The 22205-nt window shown below is 41.4% G+C and overlaps 1 protein-coding gene across 4 annotated transcripts in view; it reads left to right on the top strand.

The window, feature by feature from the left end:
- Positions 1-22205, top strand: part of GALNT17 (polypeptide N-acetylgalactosaminyltransferase 17) — a 376695-nt gene that overhangs the window by 115229 nt on the left and 239261 nt on the right. For all 4 annotated transcript variants that reach the window (XM_054693583.1, XM_054693584.1, XM_054693586.1 and 1 more), the window contains exon 3: positions 21357-21540. In XM_054693583.1, the coding sequence (XP_054549558.1) occupies positions 21357-21540 (184 nt within the window). The remainder of the gene's footprint in view (positions 1-21356; positions 21541-22205) is intronic.

The raw sequence follows: 22205 nt of genomic DNA, 5'->3' as shown, positions 1-22205 counted from the left end.
GATGCGTGGGAGGGTGAGAGGATTCACCAGAGACAGAGCGGGGAACAGAACAGGCGGACTGACGAAATTCACTGTTGAGGGGAGCAGCGGGGGAGAGGTCTGCCGCGCCATGTGGGACCCTCGCTGGCTGGCAGGGATCAAACCCGCGCTGCAGAGGCTGCGGACAGCTTCACAGTGCGGCACTCAATCACCTGCGCCACCCGGAAGGCTACCTAACAGTGACTTTAAGTGAAGATTTACTGTGCTACAGGCCGGGTGGCATGAAGAGCAGAACTGGGTCCTCATGGTTCTGGAGGCTAGAGTCCCAGGTCCAGGCCCAGCTGCATTGTCCCTCCCCAGGCCTCTGCCTTTGGCTTGTTGCTGCCCCGACTCTTCACATATCGCTCCTTGGTATGCTCACCCTTGGGGTCTCTTCCTGTTCTTATTAGGAGACCAGTCAGATTGGGGCCCACCCACACATCTCCATTTTAATGTAATCATCTCTTAAAGGATCTTGTCTCCTTAGATGGTTATATTAGGAGGGACAGAGAGCAGTGGCGAGGATAAAGTTAGGGCAGTGATGGTGCCTAAGATAACCCCCCCTGGGGAGCATCAACAAAATCCAGGACACCAGAAAACACCTGCTGGAGGCCAACCGAACAACAACCAGGGAGTGCCTGCACTGTAGAGAGGGGGGTGACTTTCAAATCACCCTGGCAGGGAGACTCACCCCTAATTAGCATTGTGTTTCAGTCTCCTTTAGGGGTGTGCAAGGATGACATCCCTGACAGTTCCACCAGCGGCCAAATAAGGACTAAAACTCCCCTCCAACCTGGATAGTACAGCCCTAGAGGAGGGGTATGGGGTGAGCAGGGCCCCCATGGAAGCCAAGGATCCCTGGCCATTCAGGGCACTTGGAACTGATTACTTGCCTGAGATATTGTTACTTACATTTCATTAACCAAATTATATTTCTCATACATATTTGCTCTTCAACCACCATTTTTGGCACATAGCTCCCAAGGCCTTGGAATCTAGTAAATGCTGACAGTGATAAAAATGCCCCTTGTTGGCTTCCCTGGTGGTGCAGAGGTTAAAGTCTCAGTGCTATCAAGCTGTCATCAGCCCCTGCAGCATGAGTTCGATCTGCAACCAGGTAGCTGACCCACATGGCGCAGCAGACCTCTCCTGTCTCTCCTGCTGCTTCCCTCAGCAGTGTATTTCAGTCGATACACCTGTTCTGCTCCCCACTCTCTCTGGTGAATCCTCTCACCTCACCCTGCACCTTTGGCCTATGCTCCAGTTCTTGTATGCATAAATAAACAAAAATAAATCTTTAAAAAAAATGCCCCTTGTCATGTCAATGAGATGACCTACAGTTGACTAGTCGCCAAGGGAACCAACCTTGTGATTGGATGATTGAAACTTCCAGCCCCACCTCTGACCTATGGGAAGAGGAGAAAGGGGTGGAGGTTGAGTTCAGTTGCCCACAGCCAGTGAGTTAAATCATTCTTAAGTATGTGGTGAGACTTCTGTGAAACTCCAGAAAGGAGGGGCTCAGAGAGCTCTGCTCCTTTCCCCACACCTGTGCCCTGTGCATCTCATCTGTTTGTTTTTGAGTTGTTTCCTTTGTAACAAATCAGTGCTTTAGTGAATAAACAGGTTTCCTGAGTGCTGTGAGCCTCCTAGCAAATTCCTTGAACCTGAGGTAACTGACCTGGGAACCTCTGATTTACAGCCAAGTCAGTTAGTCAGAAGCACAGATGAAAACCTGGTGCTTTCAATAGGCATGTAAAATCTGAGGAGAGGATCATGGGGGCCTCTGGTCTAGATACCGCATGGTCTGAGCAGGGGCTTGTCTGGGGCTTGTGGAGGGCAGTCAGGAGACTGAGCCCTTACCCTGTGGACTCTGACACTGTCTCTGGATGGGTGATGCCAACTGAGCTGAAGTAAGTGGAATTTTCTCTCAGTCCAACTGCTGGTGTCGGAGAATTGCTTGTCAGTCTGGGGAAGCCTCCACACACTCACGGTTCCTGGAATTGGGTCCAGGAACCATGTTTATTCCCCTTTCAGCTATAAAAGGCATGAAGTCAGGAATTGTATCTGTTTTGTTTGTGGCTAACTCTCTAGGTCTGGGGCATGGTAGGTGCCCAGTAGACCCATGTTGGTTGAAGGTTCATGTGACTCTTCCTTTCTGTTGCATTTGCTGCTCCCCTGTCACACGTCTCCGGGACCAGGGAAGACCCCTCCCTGGCTGAGCTCACCAGCGAAGCACATGTTGGTGGGTTGGCAGGTCAAGGCTTCTCAAAGAGAGATTTGTGAACTCCGAACTTGGAGTCCTTTGGGGGGAGAGCCTCAGACCTCTTTTCTTTTTTTTTTTTTAAGATTTATTTATGCATGTAAGAACTGGGGTACAGGCCAGAGGTGTAGGGGTGGGGGTGAGAGAATTCACTAGAGACAGAGGAGGGAACAGAACAGGCAGATGGACTGAATACACTGCTGAGGGGAGCAGTGGGCGAGTCAGGAGAGGTCTGCTGCACCGTGCGGGTAGCTCCCTCCCTGGGGATTGAACTCGTGCTGCAGTGGCTGCGAATAGCTTCATAGGTTGTGTCTTAACCCCTTGAGTCACAAGGCAGGCCCTCTCTTCTTGTTTGAGGAGCATTGTTTCTTACCATCCTTGAATATTGGGAACAGGAATGCATTGTTCAAAGCTCTATTGTCCTCTCAATCCTCTGAATCATCCTGCAAAGTATTTTCAGCAGTGTGGGCGCTCCTCCACTCTCTGTTCCTAATGTAGACTCCAGGAGGGCATGTGTCCTCAGGTGTGCATCCTCCAGGTACCTTTCCCAGTGCTTGTCTGATACTCTCTGTAAATTAAAATTTGAAAGATTAAATGAAGAAAGATGGTAGTCAAGGAGCCATGGTTCTCCTGCCGACTGTCCAGTGCAACAAAGACCGCAGCAAACCTATTGCCTGGTTTCTCTTTAATTATCCAGAATGAAAGTAGCACTAGGAAAAAAAAAAACCTTCAGTGTATCAGGTGAATATTCCATAAAGGAGACATTTTGACCTTAAAAAATGGGGAGCTGTAGCTAAGTAAAAGCTAATTAAAGGAGAGAACAACCCAGTCTGGGGAGAAAATGTATATTGACTCAGAATCTCTCTCTATGAAGGCAATTTGCATAACAATGATTACATATTGGGTTCCAGGCAGTTATAGCTCATTGGAATCCTTCCAGAGTAACTATTGTGGTGGATGTCGAGCCCCCTCAGAAACCTGGTTTTAAAAGGAAATTAAATGTGAAGGGTTGAGTTGCTGCAGTTGTTAGCCTTGGGAAAGGATGAAAGGGGACATTTTGTCATGTGAGATGTCAGGAAAATTCATGAGGAGCTCACTAGGTTGTCTACTTGGAAAAAATATTCCCCCTAATGGATTTTGAAAAGATCATTTAATTTGCCTCACTATTAGCCATTAAGGGCAGGGGGAGGCAGAGGTTGCCTTTTGTCCTTATAAGGACAGTGGGTTTTTCTATCTTACAAAATGAAACACAACCAAAATATGTTTTTGGTCTGTAGTTTATTATTCTGAGGACAATGGAAAAGTTACAGGAGTTAATTATTCCTGGAGAACAGAAAATGTGTGTGTGTGTGTAAACACAAAATTGTTTCTAATAGATTTGGCAGCAGTAACTGAATTAGGCAGGATGAATACGGCAGTGAGAGAACTGCAGGAGGTAGGAAGTAGAATGAAATGTCAGACAGACGATACATAGACAGATGCGCAGACAGAGTTAGAGCCACACTTGTCACCCAACAGAGAAACAGGTAAAGGCCTTTTTTAATTTTAGTCTCAAACTGAGCTTAGACTCCCAAAGGCTGCTCTGAACTTGACAATCATACAGTTTTGAAGTATAAAAAAGAACATTGGGTGAAGTGACCTTACTTTTTTTGGGGAGGAGGGAAGGCTGAATATTCTATTTTTATTTTTGTTTATTTTTCTATTATTTTTATTAAGATATAATTCACATGCCAAAAAATTTACTCTTCAAAATATACAAATAATCCCTTATTGTAGAATATTTTCATCACCCCCAAAAGAAGCCTTAGCAGTCAATTTAAGCCAGTTAAAGTCTGACTTTAAAACAGCATAGTGTTTTCGGGATTTATCCATGTGGTAGCGTGTATCAGAGCTTCATTCATTTTTGTGGTTGAATAATATTCCATTGTATGGATGTACTGATTTTTTTTAAAGATTTATTTTTATTTATACAAGAGCTGGGGTACAGCCCAGATGCACGGGAGGGTGAGAGGATTCACCAGAGACAGAGTGGGGAACAGAACAGGCAGACTGACAAAATACACTGCTGAGGGGAGTAGCGGGCGAGACAGGAGAGGTCTGCTCGCCATGTGGGTTGCTCCGAGGCTGGCGGGGATCGAACTGGTGCTGCAGAGGCTGAGGATAGCTTCACAGCATTGCGCTCAACTGCCTGCGCCATCAGGGAGGCCCTGATTTTTTTTTTTATCTGTTCAGCCGTTGATGGGTATGGGTTGTTTATATTTTGAGGCTATTATGAGTAATGCTGCTAGAAACTTTTGTGTATAAGTTTTTGTGGACTTACATCTTTTTTTTTTAAGATTTATTTATGCATACAAAAGGTGGGGTATAGACCATTGGTGACACTCCTTCCATGTTCAATCACTGCAGCTCTTTGCAAAAGGAAGTTGGCATTTACATATTGGGGTCACTTAGGGTCACATGTTGTGGAGGGTCATTCATTCCCCACAGACTTCCAGATTTTCTCAATCCAAAAATAACAACTTCAGGGTATTCTTCATAATTTGCACAAACTTGAGTCATAAAAGTCATTTTCTAAGAGGTGGAGAAGAGCTGGGGACATGGAAGTGTGTGCGTTATCATTTGGTCTGTGGTGTCCACTTTCATCCTCCCTGCATAAACCCACACCCTCCAGGTTGAGCTGGGATCTCTGCTAACTGGTGACACATGGACAGTCTGATTTTGCACCATACTTACCTACAAGGTGCCTGCTTTTGTTTCTTTCATTTGGGAGCTCTAGCAAGGGAAGAGACTAAAGTTGCATGGACCAGTGTGGAGCAAGCGAGATGAATTGAAGAAGAGTGAAGATGGAAAAGCTGTTTGGTCTGAAGCTGCCTGTGCTGTGGGCGTCGTGGTGACACTGACCGCTCGGAGCTCTGAGAAGGCAGCTTTTGCTGTGTGGTCACAGGCAGGATTAGGATCAAAGTGGAGATTGCAATGGCGAGGCGGATATTAACTTTAGGGAACATTTAACATGAGCCCAATGGAGCAGCCTGTGTGGCAGCTCATGAATGAGCTGGTTCCTCTCAAAGTGTTTATACTGAGGCTGCATTTCACACTAGTGACAATGTGGCGGATGGAGATTGCTTAAATCAAGGATTTGAGAGACCCCAAGTGACCCTGAGTCTGGGTTTTTGTGTATTTGGTGTTTTCCTGTTTATTCATGAAGGCTATTTTCTGTCTGCCAAATTTGTCAATTCACCAAGAAGTTGGTTGTTACCACTTGCAAATATGCTGGGTACATACTTAGTGTCTACATTACTGGGCCCAGACTTGCCCAGATTGGATTGGGAAGAATTTCACCTCTTACTTTCCTTCTTGCTGTTGTGATGCCACCGGGCTCTGAGGTTTGAGTCAAGTTTGGGGACCTCATAATTTCCTGATGTCCAGATGACATGGAAACACAAAACCTTTGTAAGAAGGCCTTTGAAACCCATTGATTCCCAGACAAAGGCATGTTACTCCACATTCTTCATTTATTGGCAGATGTGCTTTCTTGCCTGTGTCCTCATTCTGTCACATACGTTTTTACACTGGAGCTCAGAGGGAGGAGCATGGAATCTGAGAGCCATGAGGGGTCTCGGACATTCTTCGGTCCATGTCCCCATTTGATTAGTGTGAGCTTTGTGGCAGGGAGACGTCTGGGGCCATGGACAGCCAGGGCAAAGCAGGACCCAGATCTACAGCGCTGCTTCCCATGCAGTTGAGCTTTCCTTTGTTTATTTCATTGGGGTAATTGTTTTTCCATAATGATCTCAAAAACAGAAGCAGCTCCACTTTGCTCTCTTTCCCAGCAAGCTCCTTGGCAGTGTTGCCTGTACCTGCTGTCGTCCACTGCTTCTCTCTCGAGTCTGCTCTAGGCTCTAGTTACCTAAAATTATCCCTACAAGATTCACTGGTATCTTGGCATTCCAAAACCAAGGGGCAGCTCTTGAACACCACCAATTCTAGGTTTTCTGTCTAAATCCCCTGGACTGAGATCCCTGTGCTCCTCTCTATCTGACTTGTGCTTACTGGCTTGCCCAGGGCTCAGGATTTAGTCTTCCTTTTTTCTCTGCATATCTCTGCTGCCCACGTGTCTCCTTAAGGAACATGTCTTTCAATTCCCTCTAGACTCTGGTGAATCCTGGTTTTATGTCCCCACACTGATCTCATCCCACGTTGCATGCTTGACATCTCCACTTGGGTGTCCTAAAGGCTTCTCCAATTTAACGTGCCACAACCAAACTCTTGATTCTCTATCACACCCTCTTATCCCCCACTTCTCCGTCTTGATAAATGGTACCAACATTCAACATGGATCTTTGCTCACACCACAAAAAATCTGAGATGCCACCTTGGAGATGTGCCGAAAGGAAGAAATTTAGTTATAAGTAAATGGGATCTTGTCAACAGTTATTTTTTTTGAAAGATTTATTTATTTATTTATACAAGAACCAGGGTACAGGACAGATGTGCGGGAGGGTGAGAGGATTCACCAGAGACAGAGCAGGGAAAAGAACCAGCAGACTGATGAAATACACTGCTGAGGGGAGCAGCGGGCGCGACAGGAGAGGTCTGTCGCACCATGTGGGTCCCTTGCCGGTTGCTGGGATTGAACCGGCACTGCAGAGGCTGCAGACAGCTTCACAGCGCTGTGCTCAACTGCCTGCGCCATGAGGGGAGGCCCTCAACAGTATTTTTTTATGAGAAATTAGATGTGTCTGTTTGAATTTTGTGGTGCTTCTGAATAGCTCTTTGAAATAGATCTTTTCTGGTTTCTAGGTTCTAATAATTAATGGTGGTCATAACAGTGATAGTGGTGGTGATGGTGATGGTGGTGGGTGTGGTAATGATGGCAGTGAGGGTGTGGTGGTGGTGGGATGTAGGTGTGTGTGTTGAAGAAAGGTGATATACTGAAGTGGTAGGAACATTTTCCTGGGGTGGTTCATTTTTATTTTGTCATAATTTTGTTTATCATTCTTTTAAATTCATAATTTACCTTCTATGATATGACCATGGTAATTGTCACTTAAAACTTGTAAATCTACATATATGATATTAAAAATTATATATGTATGTTTATATATATATGTGTGTGTGTGTGTGTGTGTGTGTATTGCATAATTTGGTGAAGGTTAGTGTTGCTGACCGTCATTGATGTCTCTCTTCTTTAACCCTTTTCATTAGGAATAAAATCCTAGAAGAGTTTAGGGCATGAGAAGGAGGGAGAAAATTTCCTCTGAAAGCTGCTGGAACTGAAACAGATACTGAGTGAGTGTAGCACATGACTGTCTCTGCAATGTCTTGCCCACATTTGATGCCAGCCTGTTTCTTAGTTCACAGCAAAAGGCTTCCTTTACTCCAGCATATTTCCCACCTGGCCCTAGGACAGCTTTTCTCCTTGTGTGGTTTTATAACTGATATGCAGCTACGTGACACAATTAGACTGTGCAGCCAGTGTCTTTCATCCATCTGCTCCAGGCAACCTGACCATTGCCAAAGTCTCCTTTATTTTGTTAGAAATATTCTTTTCACCTGCACGCTTAAACATATACATCAGCCAGAGCCTGAACCAGGCCAGAGACATGTGTTTTATTGCCTCCATACACAAGGGGGTGCCTGTGCCACTGTTTGTTTGGCACTGAGAAATTCAGTTGAGTGAAGTTGATCCTTTTCATCATGGCGACATAAAAGCTGAGGGCCTTTCCTAAAGGCTTGTTTAGTGACCTGAAACATGGAAACTTAAGTTCTAGATCTTTCTCTGACTGTCCTCACTGATCTTAAGACCATTCTTTGTTCTGTTTGTTCTCCTTTTACTTATTTGCTGAATGTGGCTGGGACTATTCTGAGAATCAAATTAAATAATCTTTGTAGAGAGATTCCAGCAAGTGTAAAGTTCATAATACATGTAAGACATGTCATTTTGAATAAAATTGCAGTTTGAAAATTTATGGACAGTTTGTTCCAAAGGCACTTCAAGCACATAACAATGATTCATATCTCTTGGAACTGTAAATGCTGCATGAACAGTTTGGTTAATGGGCAAAATGGACTGTTAGCGTTCTGAGCTCCGGTGGGGATCACACATCTAAAGACCAATTTTTGTCTTCCAGTACAGAATTGAGCAGTACCTGACCATGTATTGTGGAGGGAATATTTGTGTCTGCCCCCAAATATATATGTTACAACCCTAACCCCAAGGTGATGGTATTAGCAGATGAAGACTTTGGGAGGCTTTCTCTCTACTTTGTGAGGACACAGAAAATAAGTGACCAGCTGCAAGCCATGAAGAGAGTCCTCACAAGAACTAAAGCTGCTGTCACCTTGATCTTGGACTTTTCAACCTCCTATAATAGATACATATCTGTTTTTCAGTCACTTAGTCTATGAAATTTCATTCTAGCAACCCAAAGACATGAGGGAAAATTTGAGAGCATTATCATAGAAAATTGGTTGAAAGAGCATATATGTTTAGCCTGGAAGAAATTAGACATGACGACAGGTCATGATAATGTCTTGCAATAGTTAAAAGTTAACATAAAAATAGGGGGGAAGCATGGGGAAAACACACACACAAATACACACACACACACACACACACACACACACACACCATTAAGAGCTTGCATATTGTACAGCCTGTCCTCAGTTGGGCAAGTATGTGTTGGGTGGGTCTGTGCAGAGAATCCCCACTTTTCTGTAGGTCACGTGTCCCAGCCACCTCCCACCAGATGCCAAAGCATCTGGAAACTGATAAAAGTAATTGACAATCAGAAAGTCAAATGTTTTGTTTTGTTTTGTTTTTAAAACGTAGCCTCTACTCAGATTTATTTATTTATTTGTTTGTTTGTTTGTTTATGCAAGCACTGGGTAGAGTCAGAAGTGCGGGAGGGTGAGAGAATTCACCAGAGCCAGAGCAGGGAACAGAACAGGCAGAGTGATGAAATACAATGCTGAGGGGAGCAGCAGGCAAGATAGGAGAGGTCTGTCGCACCATGTGGGACCCTTGCCGGCGGCCGGGGATTGAACGGGTGCTGCAGAGGCTGTGGGCAGCTTCGCAGCCCAGTGCTCAACCGCTGTGCCACCAGGGGAGGCCCTCAAATGTTCTTGATAGACAGAGAAGAGAGAAATAAGACCACTAGATAGAAAAAACTGAACTACATATTTTTTGAAATTTTATCGTTTTGAGATGTACTCCAGGAATGCACTGCCTTGCAGGGTGGTGAGTTCTTTATTCCCAGAGGAGCATGGTGCAAACTGGGTGGCCATATCCTTGGAATATCTGCACTGGAAGGGAGGGACGGGGGTAGGTGATCCCTTCATCCTTTCAACTCAAGATCGTAAGTTGAATCCAGGTGCATTATTCATCCTTGGACTTAGGAGACAATTCCAGTTTTCTTCCACCAAGAAGCAGTTGATGCAGTTGAACTCTTATGACTTCATCCAAGAGATTAAGACTAACATAATCTTTGGATATCATGTATGGGAAGCATGGAGGATACAAGACAGAAAATGTCAAAATCATCATAATCATGCAGACATCGACAAATGTCAAGATTATTGTACTCATATATGAACTTGGGGATCAATAATGATTTGATGTGAGCTCATGAAGTGGTGCTTACCAATTTCTATTATGTCTCTAGGAGACTTCTGAATCAACAGTAGGGCATGCACGCTTTTGCTCATTCATTCATTTATTCACCCACTTTGCTCATTCAGCTGTTCACTCATGTGTGCAGCAGGTATGAGGTGCTCACATGTGCCAGGCTGTGTGTCTTCCTGTTTGCAAGAGGCCTGTGTTCTTGCGAGCAGTCAGGACACGTATAGTGTGATATAAGCAGTGTATAACTTTCTGGCTTGGGATGTGTTCAGAGAGGGTTTTCAGGGTTGTGTTAAGAAGTAGTAAGGATGACTTGCAGAGGCACTGGGGGTGAGGGAGTAGAATTGTTTTAGAAGTACTAGAAGCGGGTGTGATAGTGAAATCAAGGATGTAGGAGAGGGAGAAGTGGGGATGAGACTGGGCAAGAAGTCAGCTAATGAGCAGTTTTCTACGTTGCATGAACATTTTTGGATATTTTCCCATAGGCAGCAGGAATGCACTAATGAATTCTAAGCAAGCAGTGGTAAGATTTGCATATTAGAAGGCTCACAGAGGAGTTGACTGTGATAATTCAAGGAAGAGATGACTTGAGCTTGAATCCAGGTGGTGGCAGAAGTGATAGAGAGGTGTAATGGAGTGGAGATATGTAAGTGGAGTCGTTTGAGTAACAAATTAAAAATATTTTATAAATATGTATATGAGGTGAATTAAAAATATATATATTTAGCACACATCGATCTAGTTATCATGTATGTTTAGCATAAATACTGTGTGTGTGTATGATTAAAGTGCTCATTATAGTGCTTTGCATCTAACAAACATTTGTCAGTTTATCACTAACATTTGTATCCAAAATATTGCTGACCTCTCTATTTCAGTGTTATTTTGGGACTCACCTTTCTGTTCCATTGACTTGCCTGTCATTTCCTGTTCCACATCTTGGGTTCTTAATCATTAGAGCTTTTCAGTATGTTTTACTGATTGTCTATGTTCTTCCAAGGCTCCTCGTCTATTACCAAACAAGTTTTCCAAGGAAATCTTCCCACTCTCCCACACACATGTATAAAAGTTGACCAGAAACATACCTGGGAAGACAGCTCACTAATGAACTTATGGCCTGACTTCCTGATTGCCAATTACTTTTATCAGTTTCCAGATGCTTTGGCATCTTGTGGAAGGTGGACATGACCTACAGAAAACTGGGGATTCTCTGCATAGACCCCCAACACATACTTGCCCAACTGAGAACAGGCTGCACAACATGCAAGCTCTAATGGTGTGTGTGTGTGTGTGTGTTTTCCCCACACTGAAGTGTGGCTGCTAAGGTGATGAGGACCTTATGAATTAACAAAACAGCAGATTGCATTTTGCTGCAATCTCTATTCTGGAGTCTGTGTGTCTGCTGTGAGTACCATCCCTATTTCTGAAAGAATGATGCTGGTTATCTGTAAACTCATAAGTTTAAGCTGTAACTCTGGGTAAAATTATGTCCTTAGTTGCATGGAGATAGATAGGAAGGCTGTTTGAAGTTGATTTACAACATTGGCTACTTATTTTTGCCTCAACTCTGGAGCCTTTGGAGCTTGGGCTGAACCCAAGACAGACATGAGCAGAGTGATTTACTCTTGCTGAGTGGTTATCAAGCATGTGCACCTCAGGGTTCCTGATCTTCATGGGAGATAGATGGGGCTGCTCCATCATCCAGTGAGGTGTCCTGCCAAAGTTAGCTGTTGCCTTGACGGCGACCCTAGAAAGAAATTTCTAACATCTCAAAGGTGGAGGTTATTTTTATTACTTAATGTTTGGAAAATTGAATGACTATTTGAGGAAAAAAAATATTGTAGACCCTCACCTTCCAGCATCAATGTAAAATTTCTTTACAGTTACCTTCTACTTTTGCTTTTTAAAAAAGATTTATTTATTTATGCGTATAAGAGCTGGGGTACAGGCCAGAGGTGCAGGGCATGAGAGGAATCACCAGAGACAGACTGGGGAGCAGAAAAAAGGCGGATCCACTGAAATACACTGCTGAGGGGAGCAGCAGGTAAGAACTGAGAGGTCTGCCTCACCATGTGGGTCACCTCCCTGCCTGGGGGTTGAACTCATGCTGTAGTGGCTGCAGATAGCTTCATAGTGCTGAGACTTAACCCCTTGTGCCACCAGGGAGGCCCAAATTTTGCTTTATTTTTTTAACTTACTCTTATTCACCATAACTCTTCCCCTAGGTTTTCTTCTTTTAAAAGTCTAGGTTTTATAGTTTTCTTTGTATAGGTCCTTTACCTCTTTTGTTAGATTTTTTCCCAAGTATTTGATTTTTTTTGTTTCGATATTAAAAGGGATGGTTTTTTTGATTTCTTCTTCTTCAGATTTATTGTTTGTGTATAGGAAGGCTACTGACTTTTACGTGTTGATTTTGTATCCTGCCACTTTACTGAACTGATTGATGTGTTGAATTAGTTTTTCTGTGGAGATTTTGGGGTTCTCTATGTATATTATCATATCATCTGCAAATAGTGATAGTTTGACTTCTTCTTTTCCTACTTGGATTCCTTGTATGTCTTTCTCTTGTCTTATTGCTCTGGCTAGGACTTCCAATATTATATTGAAAAGCAGTGGTGAGAGTGGACATCCTTGTCTTGTTCCAGATCTTAATGGAAATGCTTTCATATACACCGTGGAATATTACTCAGTATTCAAAAAAGATAAACAGATGCAATTTGCAGCAACATGGATGGCGCTGGAAGGGATCATGCTCAGCGAAATAACCCAGAAAGAAAAAGAAAAATACCGGATGGTCTCACTCATAGCAGGAATCTAGAAAACTTAAATAAGGGACCAGGAAAATGAATAACTATAAGAAAGTGAAAATCAAAATCAACAAAAAACTATGAACCAGAGACACTCTATGAAAAAAAAGTCTGGGTTTTCTCACCTCTGTTCCTCTGGGTTAAATTTAGAAACTTTTGATATGTTCCAGGAGAAAAAAAATCTCATTTAGAATTACATTAAACCTACACATTAAAAAAAAGAGCAATTTTATCTTTGTAACATTCCATTTTCTCATTCAAAAATGTGTCTCTCTCTGCTAATTTTATATGTGTCATTTATTCTACTTAGTAAAATTTTCTAATTTTCTTCCTATTGGTTAAAATTATTTTGAGGCTTATTTCAATACTTGTTGCTTTTATAATCTGGAATAGAATTATAATATAGAATAAATAAGATAGAGCTTATTTACATTGCATATTCTAGCTGATTATTGCCAGAATACAAAATGCTATTATCATACGATCCTTCACATGCTCTGAATGTCCTGACTGGGGGAGACCTCACTCCCTGCCCTAGAAGCTGTACTTCAGTGATATAGTCATATCCAAGGTCATCAGGGCCATTTTCATTGCCAGACCAAATGGCCTTTTTCAGGCTTGATTTCTCTAGGATATTCATTACTGGAGACTCTCCTCTTCCTTATGAATATAAATGCACTATAATATGTAGTCTTCACAGATCTCCTATTCTCCTAGTAATTGTTCTCCTGATGGATATTTAATTTTTTTCTCAACATCATCTATTCACTTTATAATTCATGGTTCCAGATCTTATCTCTATTCATGCATATACTCAATTGTTTTTAAAGACCTTTCTAAACATCAGGCACTGGGGTGACCACATCCTGCCCTTAACAATGGTACCAGACACTGTTCTATAGGAGAAGTCTTTCTGTGGAGATAGTATGATGATGTGTCCATCAGGAAATCATCAAAGAGCAGATGGTACACTCAAAGGGTGACTTAAGGGAGTATAGTGAAATATTTAAAAGGTTTGGGGAGTTAAGGGAAAGGATCAGAAATGAGCAAGGATGGTGAATCACAATGGAGGAGAAGCAGTTGCCAAAACTTGAAGGGGCAAGAGGAAGGAGCAGTTAACAGAGTATAGGATTCTGTCCTAGGCTAACCCTGGGACAGTGCTGCCTAGCAGCTGCTGTGGTGCAGACGGGTGCAGCCTCTACCAGACCACTGCCCTGTCCCAAGGGAGCTGGGAAGTAAATATACAATCTCCTTCTCTTTTCATCCATCAGTCTCCTTAAGGTGTCTCCTGTGGGTTGAATCCAATCCAGAGTCATGGGGTCATCTCCACAAGAGAAGCCTTGATGTTATCTATCTAAATAGACAGTCACCCCAGACTTACGACAGTTTGACTCAACAACTTTCAACTTTGTGATGACACAAAAGCCATACACATTCACTAGAACCTGTACTGAATTTCAGTCTTTTTCTGGGCAGTATAATACTCTTGTGATGCTAGACAGAGGCAGTGAGTTGCAGGTCTCAGACAGCCCTGTAATCACAAAAGTAAACAATCCACTGTTCTCTAGCCTCATCAGAAGAGAGAGAAATTGATGACCCTGTTATTGTAGTAGCTTCTTCCTCTAGCAAGTTACTTTAGTCCAATGCTTCATTCTTCAGGCCCAGTGTATTTTAGTTGTGCACCTTAAAGGTGAAAGCCTGTGCAATTATTTCTGTTTTCACTTTTAGTACACTATTCACTAAGTTACACAAGATAGTTAATACTTTATTATAAAATAAGTTTTGTGTTAGATGTACAATTTGCCCAAATGTAAGCTAATGTAAGTGTTCTGAGCGTGTTTCACACAGACTATGCTAAACTGTGATGTTCAGTAGGTTAGATGTACAGCTGAAAAATGGGTTTGAATTGTTAGGGGTCCACTACTATACATTTTTTTTCAAAAAATACAGTGGAACCTCCATATATGGATTTTGTACTGATAGATTAAGCCAATTGTGGATATCGGTTGAATCCCTAGGTGCAAAACCTGCTGATATGGAGGGCTGACTATTAGGAATTTGAGTATCTAGAGATTTTGGTATCCACTGAAACCAGTCCCCCCTGGATGGGGGTTGGTGCCCCAAACCCCCTATTGTTCAGGGATCAGCTGTATTGAATGCATTTTTGACTTAGATTAATTTCAACTTACAATGGATACAATTCCATCATTAGTGGAGGAAGATCTTTGTAGATCTCTCTCCTTGGGCATTCAGCAGGGAGAAAGGGTGGGAAGTGTATCTGGGGAGAAACATGAAGACTATCTGTATTATTACTATGGGTTGACGGACCTCAATCTTATTTTTTCCTTCCTTCATCTTCAACTTCTTTTTAATAACAAGAATAATAACACTGCTTGATACTATAGTCTTTAGCTAATGTAATTCAGGAGGCAGCACCTGAAGAAGGAGGGAGTGATGAGTTCTCCCAGGCCTGGAGCTCAGCAGCCACCCATTCTCTTCTCTTTGTCCTCTTTGCTTCTCTGTGTGTGTGTGTGTGTGTGTGTGCCAGTTGTGACTTGCGTGTGTGTGTGTGCCAGTTGTGACTTCCATGCCTTTAAGTTCATGTGATAACTGTCTTGGGTGGATTACAAATATTTCTGGTCAAAAAGCAAAGAGCGCTTTCAGAAGAGAAGGTCTCCAGGGTCCATGGAGTTCCTCCAACTTGCTCTTGTGGCAACCTTTTTTTTTTTGGCTAAGTGGAAACCAACTTGAGCCTTGTCTTATATTTGAACTTGAACTCTCTATCTTTGCCAACAGTTTCTGGGGCCTGCTAAGTAAGCACATTTAAATGCCAGTGAAAATTTTTGCTGCTTTGTTGAACCTTTCTAGAAGATTAAATTGGGGGGAAAATGGGAGCACATGGACCACAAAATATATAATTCATAGTTGTCACATCGCACTGTGAAGAATGATCTTTTTTGAGGTTGCTAAGTGGGTGACTTTCACAATGGAGGTAATAATGCCACAAAAAGGGGAAAAAATCTCACTAAGAACAGTCATGCCTGTGTGTCCTTGGTAGGATTAGCATGCATTCCTAATCTTAATTTCTATTCTTTTTAATAATAAATTTCCCCCCAAAGTCTCTGCCTACATTGGAAAGGCATGGGCACATGCTGGGCAAACACAGTTGAGATGTATTTTAACTCCAGGGTGGCATTTAATGACTTGGGATTAGAAGCTATCTATTTAGACTGGACAAAAGAAATGCAATTATTTCTGTTGTCAAGGGAAGGAAAAGGCAAGCGAGCCAAACCACACAGAGGAAATGAGAGGAAGAATCAGATGATTTCCATTGAAACTGCTGAGTTAAGTTGGAGGTCAAGTCTGCCCCATTCTCATACTCTCCCTCCTAGATCCTTGTGTGTCCTGCTGGCAAGAAAAGTACAAAGGCTGAGTTTGTAAGCTGTGAGAAAGGCAGCAAGTACTAGGGAAGATAAAGGAAAAATTTAGGGTGAATGAATAAAAGCACAAAAACAAGGATAAAAGCCCACGGTCAGTAGTTTCTTTATCATCTTTTTATTTTGCTATATTTCACATAGTCTGTTGTGATATTGTGATTTATATATGTTTGGTCATTCAGATGATCAAAATAGATTCCTCATACATATTTGGTCTTCATCTACAGTCCCTGTTCCTGGATCACAGCCATCCCTTAGAATTTCTTTTAGTGTTCAGAGTGTTGAAGATTATCTCTTGTTACATTATTGAAGACACCTTAGAATGGGGACTAGCGATCAGGGGAACCAACTTGACCAGAGTGTTGAAACTTCTAGCCTCTTTCCCTGACTTCTTTGGAGGAGAGAAAGATAGGAGGTGAAATTCAGTGACCCATGGCCAATGAGTTAATGTCATGCCTATGTAATGAAACCTCCATAAAAACCTAAGGGAGGGGACTTCAAAGAGCTTCTGGATTGGTGAACATGAAGGTTTGGGGAGAAGGATACATCTGGAGAAGGCATGGAAGTTCTGTATCTTTTTTGCATCCCTCACCCTATACATCTCTTCCATCTGACTGTTGATTCGTATTCTTTAGTATCCTTTGTAATTGGTGATTAGAGTGTAAAGAGATATTCTGGGTTGTCTGCCCTTCTAGCATACTGATCAAGCCTGAGGTGGGTGTCCTGGGAACCTCTGGTTTATGGCCAATTGATCAGAAGCAGAGATAATAATCAGAGGCTTTTGACAGACACCTGAAGTTTCTGGAGGAGCTCATGAGGACCTCTGATTTATAGTTAGTTAGTCAGAAACAAGGGCTTATGGCCAGTATCTAAAATGGAGGATAGCCTTGGGGGCTTTAACCTGTGGGATCTGATGCTGTCTTTGGGTGGATAGTGTCAGAATTGAGTTGAATTCTCCAACACCCTGCTGAAGTCTGAAAATTGCTTGTTGGTATGGGGAAGGCTTAGCATGCTCATACCCATTGGAAATTGGGCTGTAGGAAACACCATCAGCTAAAATATATTCATGTATTTGTTAAATAATAATTACATATTGAATACAGGTGGTGTCTACTCCAAGCTTTATATTGGAGCATTACCAATACCTTTGAAGTGTTTGTTTATCTTTTACTAATCAAAATCCACTCTCTTTTTGCATCTGTTTATAATTTTACTACATAAGTTTATATCTCTGAACTACATTTATATTATTTTTGAAACTTTGAATGCATGTAATTACATTACATACATTTTAATGCTTGCTTTTTGCTTTACATTGAGTCTCTGAGATTAATCCATTTATCTGTAAGTCTTTCATTGCTATGCTTTTTATGTGAATACTGTCATTTATTTACCATTCTTCATCATGTTTTCAATCTGGATGCTTTTTTCCTAAAAGAATTTCCTGGACAGAGCATTTGTTTGTGTGCTGGGGTTGGGAGGAATGTTTAATTCAGTCTCTACTTTAGATCAAGCTTGATAATGTTGTTGTTCTGTTCTTCTGTATCTTTGCTAATTTTTTTTGTTCTGCTGAATACTGACAGCTGCGTTAGTATTTCCCACTATGACTCTGCATTTGTTGATTTCTCCTTGTAATGTGGTTAGTTTTTGCTTTATGTAACTTCAAGCTATATTGTTAGATGCATGAGTTTCTAGATATTTATAACATCCTTGTGGATAGTTACTTTTATTATTGTATATTGACTTTATTTATACCCATAAAACTCTTTGCGCTAAGGTCTATCTTTTCTGCTATTAATGGAGCTACCCGGTTTTCTTTTTTATATTCATTGTTATTAGTTTTATATAGTTGTTATAATAAAATTATGACAGACTTGGTGGCTTAAAATAACAGAAATGCATTATCTATCAGTTCTGAAGACTGTCAATCTAATATCAAAATGTTGGTTAGGTCATCCTCCCACTGAAGGCTCTGGAGAAGAATCCTGCCTTGTCTCTCCCTAGCCTTTGGGAGTTCCTGGCAGTCCTTGACATTCCTCACCTTGTGTCTATATCCTCCAGTAGCCATCTCTGTTATCAAGTTCCTTTGTTCATCTGTTTCTATCTCTGTGTTCAGAATTCTCTTTTCTTATAAGGACACCACTAACCTTAACTTGGTGTACATGCAAATACCTTATTTTGAAATAAAGTCACATTTCCAGTTTTCAGTGGGACACTATTTAAGCCAGTACTTTCATAATTAAAAATTATGAAACATTTAAGGCATACAAAAGGTTTCATGTCCTGTGCATGTTTGAGCTCTGAAATGCCAGCCTTTCGTTAATGAGCAATCTAGCCTTCACCTCAGTCCAGCAGATGTAGTTTCAACTCGGATTTTAACTTATCTCTGGAAGTTTCCTTTTTTTTGTATTAGCTCAGATATATATTTAAGATGTTTTAATTAAAAGTTTGTATTCGGGACTCCCGGGTGGTGCAAGGGGTTAAGACACAACCTATGAAGCTGTCTGCAGCCACTGCAGCACGAGTAGATCCCCGGACAGGGAGCTACCCATATGGCGCAGCAGACCTCTCCTGTCTCGCCTGCTGCTCCCCTCAGCAGTGTATTTCGGTCGATCTGCCTGTTCTGTTCCCCACTCTGTCTCTGGTGAATCCTCTCACCCCCCACACCTCTGGCCTGTACCCCAGTTTTTGTATATATAAATAAAAATTAATTAATTGATTAATTAAAGTTTATAGTCACCATTTCTAGGTGCTTTGCTGCAAAGTTTTCCTGTTATTTTGAACTTCCAGTTTATTGAAAACAAACTATCACAAGTAGTTATTTTATAGCTTTATTGAGATTTTTTTTGCATATCATATCATTCATCCATTTAAAGTGCACCACTTAGATTTTGGTATATTCAGAGTTGTGCAAACATCACCACAGTCTTACTCCAACTTGCCCATCACTCCATACATGTAGTAGCCACTTCCTATTGCCACCCCAAAACTCCTCAGTGCTAAACAGATACTAATCTACTTTCTGGTTCTAGAGTTTTGTTTATTTTCTGCATTCCTGTCTAGAATATGTTGTCTTTCCTGACTACTTGTTAACGTGGCATCATGTTTTGAAGGTTCATCCATTTATAATATATAACTTCACTTTTTTTATTCACAAGTACTATGGCATTGTTATGGATATGATACAGTCTGTCCATTCATCTGTGGATGGACACTTAGCTAATAAGAATGCAGCTCCTTGGAAGGGAGGGAGCATGCTCAGCGGAATAAGCCAGAAAGAAAAAGAAAAATACCGGATGGTCTCACTCATAGCAGGAATTTAGAAAACCTAAATAAGGGACCAGGAAAAAGACTAATTATAATAAAGTAAAAATCAAAATCAGCAAGCAACTATAAACCAGAGACACACTATGTGGGGGGGGGAGAGAAGAGGAGGGGTTAGGGTCAAAATAAAGGGGGTGGGAATTGTATGGGGACTATAACCAAGATGAAAATGCATACATTGAGCAAAAATGAAAAATGATATAAAAAATATATAAAATAAAAAAAAGAATGCAGCTCCTGTGAACATTTGTGTTCACTTTTTATGTGGGGGCATGTTTTCATTTCTCCTGGTATGTATCTAGGAATGGAATTGCTGGGCTATATGATAACTGTGTGTAGCCTTTTGAAGAACTACAAAAATCTTTTCTGAATTCACGGCTCCATTTCTCTTCCTGTGAGTAATGCTCACAGATGAGTTTAAAATACCACCTGGGGCTTTGCACTTGACACAGGAAGAGTGCTGGTAGAGTTTTAAGCACGGTGAAGGTGATGTTCTTGGAATGTTGCACCTTGATGTGGTGAAGACCAGGAAACAACACGAAATGATGGTGGCATCTGATTCTCAGCTGATGGTGCCTCTGCTGAGATGGTGGCAGGCAGAAAAGATGCCTGGGTTCCTGAAGGACACAGATGGTGGAAATGATTCTGAGGCAGAAAAATGATGATCACTCAAGACTGACTCTGAGATACTTGCTCCACCTTTGCTTTTTGATCTTGATAGCACAGAAAAAAAAAGTATATTTTCAGGAGGACATCCAATTCTTGCATGACATGACAAGGCCTATCTTGCAACCAGAACAGATCCCCTGGCCTTGGACTTGGCTGGGGACACCTTCCTGGGAGATGAGCGTCCTTAGCTTTGTGGGTGACCCGCCGTGAAAGCTCTTTACATCTCTGGTCCATGTTCTTCCTGCCAATGGCAGCAATGAGACTTTTGTGTTTAAAGTGTCGTGTGCCCTCGTGTGTGTGTGTATGTGTGTACCTGAGTGTGTGGTAAGAAGCTTGAACATTTGAAATGACAAAAGGGAATGTGAGCCCTTAACAACAAACGTTTTCTAGCTGATAAGTAAAAGCTCCCATAAATCTAGGATTTCAGAATTGCTCATCAAGCTGTTTATCATATAATGGAGCTCGCTATAAAGCTGCCGTCATCCTGGGAACTTGCAATTGCTAGGGGCCTCCTCCTCATGGTTATCACTCTTAGGGAGTTCTTTCTCTGTGATTTATTCTCAAACATTTTGTATTTCCTTTTGCCATTTAGATGAATTTTAAATAGACCATTAGTAAAGAACCGTATCAGACTGTTACACACTTAAATTCACGATAATATCAACCTCTATATCATTTGCTATTCAAATGAAACAAGAACACCTACAGTTTGGCAGTTTCCTGTCACTGGCTGGTCTCACTCTACGTTGTACCTGGGATTTCCTGGCATTTTTAGCCTCGATATAATGTCCCATGGAGAAAGGAAAGCAAGCATGGATAATAGCCTAATTTTGTGGGTCCTCTAGTTTTGTGGGTCCTCTTCTGTCTTCACTTCTCCCACATTAACCAGCCTTTCCAGTTTATAGAACCCTGTCTACTACAGATTCCAAAAGGAGCGAGACTCCTCATTGATACCCAGACTTTAACCCCAGAACTGACAGTTACTTTGATCTTTGTCTCAATATAAATGTGTTCAGGGCATGTTCCTGAGTTTGACAAATCAAGGAGATATATATATATATATATATATATATATATATATATATATATATATATTTATATTATTTATATATTTTTTTTCTGTGATTGGTAATGTTAAAATTTTCATTGTGTCTGAGCTTCAGCGACAGATCCTGGTCTGGTGGTTTTCAAATAATTCTTTCTCCCCCTCCTTATTCCAGGCCTATCCAAATCCCTTGGACTCATTGAAGGTTATGGTGGACGGGGTAAAGGGGGCCTTCCTGCTACCCTTTCCCCGGCTGAAGAAGAAAAAGCCAAGGGACCCCATGAGAAGTATGGCTATAACTCCTACCTCAGTGAAAAAATTTCACTGGATCGTTCCATTCCGGATTATCGTCCCACCAAGTAAGTTCTGATTCAGTTATTTAGAGGTACTTGCTCCATCATGTGGGTGTAGACCCAGGTCTGTAATATTTTCTCATGTTATTTGTAACTAATGGGGAGCTTCAATCTTACTCTGTCTCCTCCACAATCAGTAAGTTGAAAATTGTTGATTATGAAATGCTAGCAAAATAAATAAATAAAAGCAAAAGTCACCATGATCTCATGACCGAGAGATGGTGACTAGTAAAATCTTAGCATATTGTCTTCAAGTTTATTTTCTATACCAATAAGAACATATGATATATTGTTTTTATCCTTTTTCATTTAGCATTACTTCATGAGCATTTTCTGGTGTTACTCTTTGTGGTCATTTTTTTCTTATGTTGGAAATTAAGTTATTTTCAAGTTATTTATTATAAATAAATTATAACTTAGATTTTGATAAATATCTTCCCATTCCAATCTTTATGTATATTGATTTGATATTTATTTTCTTAATACACATTAAGGGTATAATACCTAGGTCATAATATAGGGTGTTTTTGGAAGTTAGATACATATTGTGGTATTGTCCTGCAGAAAATTTATAGCAATCTTCTACTTCTATTGAAATTTTGCTAGAAGCTTCCAAAACTGACTACTGGCATTTGGAAAATGCTTTTCCAGACTGACAGGTGAAAAACTGC

Source organism: Talpa occidentalis, unplaced genomic scaffold (genome assembly GCF_014898055.3).
Source record: "Talpa occidentalis isolate TD23 unplaced genomic scaffold, MPIMG_talOcc4v2.1 talOcc4.12, whole genome shotgun sequence".
Lineage (NCBI taxonomy): Eukaryota > Metazoa > Chordata > Mammalia > Eulipotyphla > Talpidae > Talpa > Talpa occidentalis.
This window is presented reverse-complemented; position numbering and strand designations above follow the sequence as displayed.